The sequence below is a fragment of the Lontra canadensis genome, unplaced genomic scaffold, assembly GCF_010015895.1.
Source record: "Lontra canadensis isolate GAN:19392208 unplaced genomic scaffold, GSC_riverotter_1.0 scaffold206, whole genome shotgun sequence".
Taxonomy (NCBI): Eukaryota; Metazoa; Chordata; class Mammalia; order Carnivora; family Mustelidae; genus Lontra; species Lontra canadensis.
The window spans coordinates 1,690,367-1,702,628 of NW_022631200.1; the positions used below are offsets into that span (position 1 = coordinate 1,690,367).

Genomic DNA, 12,262 nt, shown 5'->3' on the forward strand with positions numbered 1-12,262 from the left:
AGGCCCTACTGTGTGCCAGGACCCCTGTCCGCAGATGCCAAGGTTCCCAGCACAGCGTCCCTGCTTTCGGGGCGAGGGACATCCCACCTCCCACAGCATGAGGACATCCACTTCTATGAACCCGCTCGAGACTTTACAACCAGAGGGATGTTAGCATCCTGGTGACAGCAGTCAGTCCGCTTCCCACTCCCTTTTGAGCACAAATCCACGTCCTTATGTGAACGAGAGCGCCTCTGCACAGGTCACCGGGACGCCAGAGACCCGTCCCCGTGCGTATGGAAGGTGAGTGGCTGCAGTGGAAGAGGGGGGCAGCGAAGGGCGGGGTGACAGTCTGCAGCCCGGCTGCCGCTCCTCAGCGACACCCCCATTTCGGAGGAGGTCTCTCCTCCAGGCTCCCCCTGCCTGCCCAGAAGGAGCTCCGGGATCCCCGCTTCGAGGACCCCCTACAGCAGGGACACACCCGGAGCAGCAGTGCTAAGCACCACCTCCTCCCCCCCCAGCCACCCCACCTCCCCCCCAGCCTGCTTCTTCACAGGCGCCCAGCCTCAGCGGGGAGGCAGTGCAGCCAAGAGAAACCGAGACGGGTGCCCTGGCGCCACCTTCTGGGAAACAGAAGAGAGGCTTCTACCGACCATCGCGTTGAACCGTGGGCCTCAAAGTGAGAAGGTGCTCCCTCCTTCCAGGGCGGGGGCAGGGAGCCCTCTCACCAAACACGGAAAAATCACGGCAGCACAGCATCACGAAAAGCAAATGACAATTTCCCAATAACCAACGAATCCAAAGACAATACTGAGATCTGAGAAAGAATTCAAAAGAGCTGCGGTGGGGCCCCTGGACAGCGCAGGCGGTCGAGTGTCTAAGTCCTGCTTTCGGCTCCTGTCGATCTCAGGGTCTTGAGACCGAGCCCGGCATCTGGCTCCGTGCTGGGCGTGGAGCCTGGTTAAGATTCTCCCTCCTTCTCCCTCTGCCCCTTTACTCCCCACGCCTGCAGCCCCGCTCTCTGTGCTCTCTTAAAAACAAAACAAAACAAAACTGAGCACATGGCTGGCTCAGTGGGTGGAGTGTGCAATTCTTGATCTTGGAGTTGTGATTTCAAGCCCCACGTTGGGCATAAAACCTACTTTAAAATAAAATCTTTTTAAAAAGTGAATTCAAAAGAGCTGCTATGAAGACATTCAGTGAGCGACAAGAAAACTCAGGAAGTCAGTACAAGGAACTCAGGAATAAAATTAATGAACAGAAGGAGGATCTTACCAAAGATTACTGAGATTCTAAAAAAGAGCCAAACGGAAATTCTAGAGCTGAAAAACTCAATAAATGAGATGGACACTACATTAGGAAGCACTGGAGATAGAGCAGATCACCTGGAGGAGAGACCCAGGGGCCCCAAGAACTAAGATTTTTAAAGCAAATAAACTGTACAGGAGGGGCGCCTGGCCAGCTCAGATGGTGCAGTGTGTGGCTCTTGATCTTAGGATTCTGGATTTAAGCTCTACATTGGGTTTACAGATTACTTAAAAAAATAAAATAAAATCTTTTTTTTAAAGATTTTATTTATTTATTTGCCAGAGACAGAAAGAGAGAGAATACAAGCAGGGAGAGCAGCAGGCAGAGGGAGAAGAAGACTCCTGGCTACGCAGGGAGCCCGATGACGGACTCAATCCCAGGACCCTCGGATCATGACCTGAGCTGAAGGCCAATGTTTAACCAACTAAGACACCCAGGCGTCCCCCCAAAAAATAAAATCTTAAAAACAAAACAACACAAAACCCCTACAAGAACCGACAGACTCCATTACAGGAAACAGCACCAAGATTAAAGAGTATACCAGAAGGAGAAGAGAGGGCGAGAGGAGACTGTATTTAAAGGAACAAAAGCTAAGAATTCCCCAAACCTGGTGAAGGAAGTAGAAATAAAAGTCCACGAAGCAGGGACACCTGGGGTTAAGCATCAGCCTTTGGCTCAGATCATGATCCCAGGGTCCTGGGATGGAGTCCCGAATCCGGCTCCTTGCTCGGCACAGAGCCTGCTTCCCCCTCTGCCTGCAGCTCCCCCCTGCTTGTGCTCAGGCTCTCTCTCTGACATAAATAAGTAAATCCGCAAAGCTAACAGACCACCTTATTATCTCAAGAGAAAAGACCTTCTCCAAGACACATTACAATGATGCTGTCAAAAGACTGTGATAAAGAAAGAAGGGTAAAGGCAGCCAGGGGCAAAAGGCAGTAACCTGTAAAGGAACCTCCCTGAGGCTATAAGCAGATTTCTCACAGAAATTCTACAGGTCAGGAGACAGTGGAACGACATATTCCAAATACTGAAAGACAAAAATCGCCAGCCAAGTAAACTCTTCAGATACGAAGGAGAGTAAAGACTTTCTCAGACAAACAAAAGTTCAGGGAGCTCGCCCCCACTACACCTGCCTTTCAAGAAATGTTGAAGGCAGTTCTTCAAACTGAAACAGACAAAAATACACAAAATTCTGATTAAGGTGATAGTATTAGAAAAGTGTAACATTTTTAAAATAGTATATTAAACACTTAAATACAGCATGAAGGTTAAAGAAAAAAGAGCATTAAAAATCACCAATTCGGGGGCACCTGGGTGGCTCAGTGGGTTAAGCCTCTGTCTTTGGCTCAGGTCATGATCTCAGGGTCCTGGAATGGAGCCCTATGTTGGGCTCTCCACCCAGCGAGAAGCCTGCTTCCCCCTCTCTGTCTGCCTGCTGCTCTGCCTACTTGTGATCTCTCTCTCTGTCAAATAAATAAATAAAATCTTTTTTAAAAGTCATAGTAATGAAATCACGGCATAAAAAGAAATCATTTGTGGTATCAAAAATGTACAAGAGGAGGAGGAAAAGGATGAGACTTTGAACAGGCAAATGCAGATAAACTGCTATCAGCAGAAAGGGAACTGTGTTATCAAGGAGATGTTTCATGTAAACCTCACAGTAACCATAAAGCAAAAATCTAGAGCAAAGACATGAAACATGGAAAAATGCACAGACTCAGCAAATCACAATGGAAAACCACCAACTTACAAAGATGGGCAGAAACAGGGATACCAGATAAGGGGTTAATACCCAAAATACATAAAGAACTCAGACAACTTAGTAACAACAACAACAACAGCAACAACAACAATCCAATTAAAATACGGCCAAAAGTAAGCAGACATTTTTCCAAAGAAGACATCCAGATGGCCAACAGACACAAGAAAACCTGCTCAACATCACTCATCATCAGGGAAATGCCAATGCAAACCCCAACGACATGTCACCTCATCCTGTCAGAACTGACTAGCATCCAAAAGACAAGAGATAACAATGCTGGCAAGGATGTGGTGAAAAAAACAAAAACCCAAACTCAAACCCAAACCCTTGTTCCCTGTAGTGGGCATGAGAATTGGCCCAACCACTATGGAAAACAATAGAGAGCATGTTCAACAAAATATAAAATAGAACTATGAAATGAACGAATAATTCCACGTCTGGGAATATACCCAACTGAAACAAAAACAGGATTTCAAGGAGACCTCTGCACACCCTCGCTTATCGAAGCATTATTCACGAGAGCCAAGATACAGAAACAACCGCGATGCCCACCAGCTGATGAATGGGTAAAAAGATACAGTCCCGGGGTGCCTGGCTGCCTCAGTCCCTGCGGCGTGCGACTCCTGATCGCGGGGTTATGGGTTCCAGTCCCAGGCTGGGGATTACTTGAAAATAAAATCCTAAAAAAAAAAAAAAATGGTAATACATATACACAACGTAATTTACAGGTAAATATCCCGCCACTCACAACAACGTGGCCGGACCCTGAGCGCACCCTGAGTGCTAAGCCGGGTAAGTCGGACGGAAAGACAGGGGCTGTGTGCTATCGTTCACACGTGGGATCTGAAGAAGTCAAACCCGTAAAACGACAGAGTAAAGGGTGATGAGCAGGGCATGGAGGGATTAGATAACGTTTTTCAGGGCACAAAACTGTAACGAGCAGTAAAGAAACCGCGGAGACCCAAGGCACGGCATCGTGAATACAGACGATAATATTACACTGTGATCACACGGCGGGACCACGTCGCTGCCGCAGTCGTGTTGTAGCAAAACAACAGGTGCGCCCCGTAACCCAACACAATGTTACACACGAAACTCACGCAGGAATGCGAAATGTCCGGCGCGCCCTCCCTGAAGACTGGAAGGTATTAAACTGGTTACACTACGGGAAAGCGCTGGGGAGAAAAGACCCCCTTGCGTGTGCAGGGCGCCCTGTGAGACGCCACACCCAAAGCACCTGAACCTCAGGAACGCCCCCCCCGCCCCGCTTTCCTCGGCGAGGCGGAGGCGGGGGTGCAGCGCAGGCGGCTCTACGGGGCGCACCCCAGGGCGCGGGGAGCGCTCCCCAGGGCCGGCTGAGCGGCGTCCTCCCGGGAAGGCCCGCGCACCTGGCCAGGCCGGGGCGCTCGCGGCCGCTACTCACCTGCCCGGGACGCCGCTCCCCGACGCGGGACGCGACAGGCCGGGCTCCCGCCGCCCCGGAGCGCGCTCTCAGGCCGCCGCCAGCGCAGACGCGCAGGACGCCGGGGCGCACGCGGCGCCCGCTGGAACGGCCGGCGGAGGGGCGGAGGGGCGGAGGGCCGAGCCCCACCCTCTGCGGCCCGGGGCGCAGGTTGGGAGCGCGCGGGGCGCAAGTGCCCTTTCCCGGTCCCGCGACCGGTGCCCGGACTGAGCAACGGTGCCCTGTGCATCCGCGGGGATGCCGAACTGCCACAGACTCTGCCGTGTGAGAGTCCCCAGCACGTCCTCCGGCGGGAGCCCCGCTCGGAGGGACAAATCTGCGTCCCTCCCTACCCCCACCTCGGGAACAGGGTTGGGCCCGCACGGGCCGCTGGGACTTGTAGTCCCCAGGACGCGGCCGACGAGGCCGACCGCCCTTCAGGCAGACAGTAGGGCTGGGGACCGCTCCGTTTTACAGTGTGGGAGAGCGCGGTGCTTCCCTTGCGTCAGGGCCGGGTCTGTATTACTGACCGAGTGCCTGCTGTATGCTGAACTCCTTAGCTGGACTTGCGGGAGGGTCGGTGAGCTCGTGGGCACTTTCGTTTAAGCAGGAAGATGAACTTGCAAGGAAGAAGGTCAGGAACAAAAATGACAAATTCCAAGAGCTGTTGGAAATCACGCAAGGGCCAGAGACGAGGTAAAAAAAAAAAAAAAAAACTTCCCGGAGGTCATGGGGTTCCAATCAGGCTTTGAAATGTTGGATGATTGGGCAGTTGGTTAAGCCTCTGCCTTTGGCCCAGGTCATGATCCCAGGGTCTTGGGATGGAGCGCAGTGTCAGGCTCCCTGCTCAGCAGGGGAGTCGCTTTGTCCCTCCCCCTCTGATCTCTCTCAAATAAATAAAATCTTTTAAAAAAAATGCGGAATGTTCTTGATGAAGGGAGGGTGGCAAGGAGTAGAAAGGAGCGTGGTCTGGCTGTAATGAGAGGTTCATGACAGACAATGCTGAGCAAGGCTTAGGTGGGGATGTGGTCACCAATGTCTTTGGCTCTCTCTTTCAGAAAGGCCCTCCGAGGGACACCTGCATGGCTCAGTCAGTTAAGCGTCTGCCTTCAGCTCAGGTCATGATCCTAGGGTCCCGGGATCGAGTCCCACATTGGGCTCCTTGCTCAGCAGAGAGTCTGATTCTCCCTCTGTCCCTGCTCTGCTTGTGCTCTCTCTCTCTCTAACAAATAAATAAAAATCCTTTAAAACGGTAAGAAAGGAAAAAGAAAGAATATCAGTTTTGAGTTTCCCTCCAAGGGAGACTATTAGTACAGACAGGGAGATGCATCTTCAGGCTTAAATGAAAGAGAACATCTCATTGCTAGTTTCCAATTTCTGGACCTTGAGTTGCTCTAAGACTCGATACACGTATACAAATCGATCATTAACTTGTAAGTAGCAAAATAGGATTGAGTTGTGTGCGTGCTAGATATAAGCCTTCAAAAGATGCTTCCATTTTTGTAACTGTTTTGGCATTTATTGTTTTCATATACCAGAAGTCTCAAGGGAAGTGAACCCCAATCTTTCTTGACCTAAAGGAGCGTGTGTGCTTTGGGGCTTGGTCCTGGGAGCAAGGGATGATTTATGAGAGCAGTTTTGATGTCTTACAATGGCTTAGACATAAACCCACGGTTCAGGAAATCCTTTTCAAGGTCACTTGTTTTTATCTTCTGATTTCCGAAACCAAGATCACACTTAAGTAAAAGATATTTATTCTCAAGTTTCTCTGATAATGGAACACCAAGAAGTCATGATGCTTTTACTTTTACTAAAACACCGTGGAATGCTGTATCACAGTTAACTAGTGTGGATGGAGTTTTTTTGGTTAAAGTCCACATTTTCCATATCCTGGTTCCAGGAAAAGTGAGCTGGTGCCATATAATTTATTAATTTTGATTTTGATACATGAACAACTTTATAACCAAGTGATTCTGTCTTAATCTCTGTTGTCCTGAGCACCAAGAAGCCTTCAATATGGGGGACAGTTCCTGGCCACTCGATCCTAGATGACACTCTCAGGGGCCACTTTGGGTCTTCCATAATGTCAGGAAATAAGTGAGGTCACATTTCATCTGCAAGCTTCCCAAACCTCCCCCAAAGATCTCACACAGGCTGTTAACTTGACGAAGGATGCCTCACTCCCCAGACAGCTGTGGAGCCTATGCATAGAAGGACAGACCTGAGATCAGGAGAGGGAGGAAGACAAGAAATATTTCTCCTGGTCCCCAAATACAGGCTGTCCACCAGGGGAACACCACCCCACTCCCGTCCTCCACATCTAGGGGTGTTGGGAAAAGCACGATAGAACTTGCTTGCTATCTTCTTCCACAATGGCTGGGGCTTCAACTGCTCTTTAATGGGAATGAGAAGTGGTGCTAAGTGTTCCCACAACAAACAGGACAGTCCCCTGTGATGAAGAACTATCCCACCCAAAATGCCGTCTGTGTCTATGTTGAGAACCACAAGAAGTCCCATGGTGGAGTCTGGTGCTGAGAGAGCCCGTGTCGCGACACCAGCCCAAAGAAGAGACGCGCTCAGCTGTTTTATGTGGATCCACGTGGAGACTCCTTCTGGCCGCACCAGGCTTCCGCCACGAGAGCCCCCATAATCACCACAATCACGGCAGCCAGACCCAGTCGGATGAGGTTGCCCGAGGTGTAATCCCGGGACGCTGCCCCTGGGGGAGCTGGGAGAGAGGAGAGGATGAGCAGCAGCTGGAAAGGAGCATCCCTCCTTCCCACGCGGACCTGCCCGGTGTGACTGTCCTGCACCCGCTGGTGCTTCCTGGTCAGTGCTCAGCTCTACCTGCCCTGAGGCTGTCGTCACTCAACACAACATGGGGTTTCCCGGAGAGCTGTAGTGGCCCTTCCCTGGTCTCCTTCCCAGTCCCTCTGCCTTACCGCTCCCCCTTCCTGTCCTTGCTCGCCATCTCCTTTCCACCCTCCTGCACTGCCCTTTCCCCTTCTCCCTCCTCGTAGTAGGAACCAGGCTTAGCAGCAACCCCAAAACCCACCGTTGCTGCACAGAGAACGGAAGTCGTTCAGGGGCTGCGTCTGCTCCCCTCCTCATAGCAAAGACTTATTCTGTGCAGCCAGTGAGCCCAAGAAAATTCCAGCTTAGTAGCTGGGCGTCGGGACCACCGTGCGTTTCATTTCAGCTTCCCCCAGGAAGAGCTTGGGCTCGCCATTGGCCCTGGTTCCCAGAGGGAACCGGCATCTGACTCCTCCAGCTCACACACGCCAGGAGCGCAGAGTTCGCGTCTGAACCCATCAGCAGCAACGCTCCCCGGAGACAGAGTCCGTGGGGAGAGGCCCGTGAGGACACCGCCAGGCCCAGGATGCCCTCTGCACCTCTCGGCACTGCCCGCCCTCAGCTTGCGTCCTAACTACAGAAGGTTCGCTGACCACAGTGCACACGCAAACATGCACAAGGCCGAGGACGCGGGCGCAGCCTCCCACGAAGCAGCAAGTTTAGAAGATACCGCAGCTGTGTCACGACAGCAGGCGGCAGGGGAGCAGCGTGTTCCAAGACTGAGAAAGGTAATGCCATGAAGTTGCCGTCAGCAGGAGGAACCACAGCTCTCGGGGACGCCCGGGGTGGCAGAAGGGGCTCTGGTGGGGGCGGAATGGGTCGTTTGGAAGAACAAGCTGAGAAAGTCTCCAAGAAGGCCAAGAAACAAAGGCCAAAGACTAGAAAGTAGGAAAGGAAAGATTTAAAAAGGAGATGATCAGGAAGATGAAGGAGAAACAGGAATCCGAAAGTAACAGAAGAAATGCTCTCCGGTTAAAAAAAAGAAAGAAAAAAGAAAAAAAGGATGCACACCTTAAACTAACAGTGTTATAAATCAGTTATAGGTCAACAAAACTGGAGAAAGCCAGTAAAATAGCCCAAATAAAACAACCTAATTAAGAAATAAGTTAAATTTTTAAAAGTCCTAAGAGTCATGCACCTGTCGCCTCACCTGTCACCCGGATCTCAAGATGACTGCTAGGCTGTGAGGTCAAGAAAGGAGCCTTCATCAGAAAGTACACACAGCTGTAGTTCCCGGCATCATTGACTGTCACAGTCCGGAGGGAAAAGTCTGTCTCCTTCCCTACTGGACTCTGGACCCGTATGGGCCCTGCCGTTCCCGCCTTCAGTAGAGCGAACATTACAGGCACAAAAATATTGTCTGGCCTCTGGCACTGCAGGGTCACGGTGTCTCCTGTGGTCACCTCACCCCTTTGGTGGGCTTGCAGGGAAGGTTTAGGTAAATCTCCTGAAAGAGAAGGAGAGTTCCAAGGTCATGGGGAGAAGCCCTGCATCCCCCACCCATCCTTGTTTTCCTGGCAGGGGTTCCTGCCAAGTGGGGGAAATGACTGATCCCTGGTCTAACGCTCTTTCCACTCTGACAGCAGGAAGGCAATTTCCCCTTCAAGCCCTGGCTCTTTCTATTCTGTGTCTCTCCGTCTCCCCTTGCCCCCTCCCTCCCTCGGTCCTCCCCACACCTGTCCCTGCAAGACCCTGTGTCCCTTCGAGGCACCCTCCTCACCTGTCACCAGTAGTAGGAGGACGTCACTAGGCTGTGAACGTGTGTGGGGGGGCCCCCGTCTGTAGTAGTCACAGGTGTACTCTCCAGCGCTTTTGGTTTTTAGGTCAGTGAGGTGAAATTCAGCCGGCCCATCTGTGGAAATCCATGATTGCACAGACTCCAAAGGAACTTTTCCCTTTCTGAGAACAAAGTTGACATTCTTGGTAGAAGTCTGGCATTGCAGTGTCACATTACTCCAGCGAGGCATCACCGAGCTGGGCCAGGCCCTGAGGGAGGGCTTGGGAAGGGACTCTGGAAGGAAGCAGAGATCAGGATGGGGTTTGGTGCCCTTGACTGCTCCTGGGAAACCCCTTGAAGGAAAGAGAAGTGATACAGGGAGCTTGGAGTGAAGGCGAAGGAGGGTCTGTCTGAAGGAACTCACCGTCAGTCCCCCTGCTTCCTTGGCCAGCACACAGCCCTGCAAGAGAACCGTCCATGAGACTCGACCACCCGCCCGGAGCCTGTCCCCCGGGGCCTCCCTGGAGGTCAGGCCTCTGGGGCTTCTCATTTCCCCCCACACTGGACTGTGGCTGGAGCTCACAAGAAGCTGGAGCTCTGCTCCCGGCTTCTTCCTCACTTCTCCCAGAAGGTCTCCTGTGTAGCTCGCTCCTCCCACGGCCCCAGGACCTGTCCTGGTTCCACAGATGCCCACAAACTCCTGAATTCTTAAGAGAGTTTATGTACTCATGCCCTGAGAGACACAAGGCTTTACTGTCCCGTCAATACCTGGAGGGAGCTACTCTATTCTGTTCTCCTTAGCATTCCCCGTGTCTAAACAATCCTGGAACACAGTAAGAATCAAGAAAGCACATTGGACAATTGAAGAGATGTCCCAATTTAAGCAGGACTCAGATTTTTCCAGGCTGGTAGAAAGATTCAAACTTATAATACCGTCCTTTCTTCATTTCACCAGATAGACCAGCCTGAAGGCAACTAAAGCCCCATGGATTATCCTAGAATCTAGGGGTCAGCGATTATTGTGAAAATCAATCACATCGCTGGGACCCAATCAAGCTAAGACAATGCTGTCCCTATATGTGGGAAGCAGGTTTTCTTAGCCCCCAGCCAATCGACCTCCGGAGATGCCGCCAGCTCTACTGTGCCCCTGAACATTTTGAAGCACTCATCTTTCATCTCCTTATACTTTTCCCAGCTGACATTTGCTGACTCACCCCGGGGACTTTCCCATTCTGAAGACCCACCATGCCTCATTCTTAATATCCCATTATGACCAAGTGAAAACAGTAGTAACTTTGGATCCAGACAGGCCTGGGTTTGAACTTTGAGGTTTCTGCTCATTCACTGCACAGCCCTGAGCAGGAACCCTGAACTGTCAGTCTCAGGGTCCTCGTTTATCAACATGGGTCTGACTCCCATCACGTAGGACTGTTTGCAAGGGTCAGAGTGGTATTTCTCTCGGGGTGGGTTACAAACCACGGGGCCCTACAGATGGTTTCACGGGATGCAATGACACAGTATTTTATAGCATTGATCAAGGCATCAGAAAGCTGAAACCCTTTCCAGTCACTTCTACTCCTTTGATCACAACAAAGAATTCCTTAGGCTAGAGATCAGCCTTCTCACACATCTGTCTCTGGCCAACTGCCCTTTGTGACAGGAGAGTAGCTGGGCATGGGCTCAGAAATGTGATGGCCAACAGCCCATGGCTAGACTGTCCTAACTCCTTCCTCCTTTAATTTGCATATATGTTTACACCAACCTATTTTTTGTTAAGTGACCCTGGCTTTTCATTTGAATTTTATTTTTTTAAATTTAAGCTATTGGCATTAAATTCCCATCTTCAGATGAATGTGCTTGTTCAAAGACATTGAAAAAATAAATAAAATGAAATAAAATTAAGATATTGAGTCAATAACATTTTAAGTAAGTAGGGATGACAGAGGCAGAGGACAGGTTATGGCGTGAGATGTATTTACCTACCGGCGAACATCTGACTGATAAGATGTGTCTCAAGACTCCCCCTGGGTTTCTGACACACCCAAAGCAATCAGTGGAGACAAGCAGACCTTACTGTTGCTCTTCCCATTTCGAGTGGTCCCATATCTCTCCACCCACCTTCACCTCTAATCCCAGTAGACGGGCCCAAGAGACTTACCAAAACAGAGGAGGCAGAGGAATTCAGGGATCATACTGCCCTGCAGGCTGCTCTGGGGGCCCCTCTCCGGTCTCATCCACTTCAGGGAGGGAAGCTGGATGTGGTGTGGTGGCATCTTTGGCCAACCCTTCCCTTCCTTCCTCTCATGTGACCTACAGGTTTTGTTCCAACCACACCCAGGAAACAAGAAGGAATAAAAATGCTCCAAGGGTCATAATTTATGCAAACTCTTTATATGAACACAGTGAATTCAGGGCTCAAATTCTAACCCAGCCAGGGGCGCTGGACACCTGGGTCGAAATGATTCCACTGAGGAGATGGAAACAGGTTGGTGCAGACACTGCTGGAGATTCCCGGTCTATGGGACCCTGAATAGCTAAAGCAATTCTGAAGAAGAAAAATGAAACTGGAGACAACACTTCAAGCTGTATTGCAAAGCTGTGATCATCAAGACAGTATGGCACTGGCACAAAAACAGGCACATACATCAATGGAACAGAATAGAGAGCCAGAAATGGACCCTCAACTCCATGGTCAACTAATCTTCAAGAAAGCAGGAAAGAATGTCCAATGGAAAAAAGACAGTTTCTTCAACAAATGGTGTTGGGAAAACTGGAGGGCAACATGCAGAAGACTGCAACTGGACCACTTTCTTACACCACACACAAAAATAGACCCAAAATGGATGAAAGACCTAAATGTAAGATAATAAACTATCAAAATTCTAGAGGAGAACACAGGCAGCAACCTCTTTGACCTTAGCCACAGCAACTTCTTATTAGACATGTCACCGGAGGCAAAGAAAACAAAAGCAAAAATGAACTATTGGAACCTCATCAAGATTAAAAGCTTCTGCACAGTGAAGGAAATAAGCAACCAAACTAAAAGGCAATCTACAGAATGGGAGAAGATATTTTCAAATGATATATCTGATAAAGGCATAGTATTCAAAATCTATAAAGAACTGGGACACCTGGGTAGCTCAGTCAATAAGTGTGTGCCTTCAGCTCACATCATGATCCCAGGGTCCCAGGGTCAAGTCCT

The 12,262-nt window shown here is 50.3% G+C and overlaps 1 protein-coding gene across 2 annotated transcripts; it reads right to left on the reverse strand.

The window, feature by feature from the left end:
• Window positions 1-6,019: 6,019 nt before the first annotated feature.
• On the reverse strand, window positions 6,020-11,320 carry LOC116861815 (T-cell-interacting, activating receptor on myeloid cells protein 1-like). 2 transcript variants are annotated; one of them, XM_032848666.1, is made up of 5 exons: window positions 11,219-11,320; window positions 9,485-9,520; window positions 9,064-9,354; window positions 8,494-8,790; window positions 6,020-7,209 (listed from the first exon to the last, which is right to left on the reverse strand). In XM_032848666.1, exons 1-5 carry the CDS (start codon window positions 11,292-11,294, stop codon window positions 7,076-7,078), a joined length of 834 nt encoding a protein of 277 aa, XP_032704557.1. In that variant the 5' UTR covers window positions 11,295-11,320; the 3' UTR covers window positions 6,020-7,075. The 2 variants fall into 2 exon arrangements, with proteins under 2 accessions (XP_032704557.1, XP_032704556.1); XM_032848665.1 differs by having other exon boundaries at window positions 6,020-7,218.
• Window positions 11,321-12,262: the final 942 nt, after the last annotated feature.

What these genes read in the sequence shown, in the direction of transcription:
- LOC116861815 (XM_032848665.1), bottom strand. Translation starts at nt 11,294, where the DNA reads ATGAGACCGGAGAGGGGCCCCCAGAGCAGCCTGCAGGGCAGTATGATC. An exon ending in CCTCCTACTACTGGTGACAG is followed by an intron (nt 8,791 to 9,063) that starts GTGAGGAGGGTG and finishes CTTCTCTTTCAG; the next exon opens with GAGATTTACCTAAACCTTCC. An exon ending in TCTTGAGATCCGGGTGACAG is followed by an intron (nt 7,219 to 8,493) that starts GTGAGGCGACAG and finishes CCTCTCTCCCAG; the next exon opens with CTCCCCCAGGGGCAGCGTCC.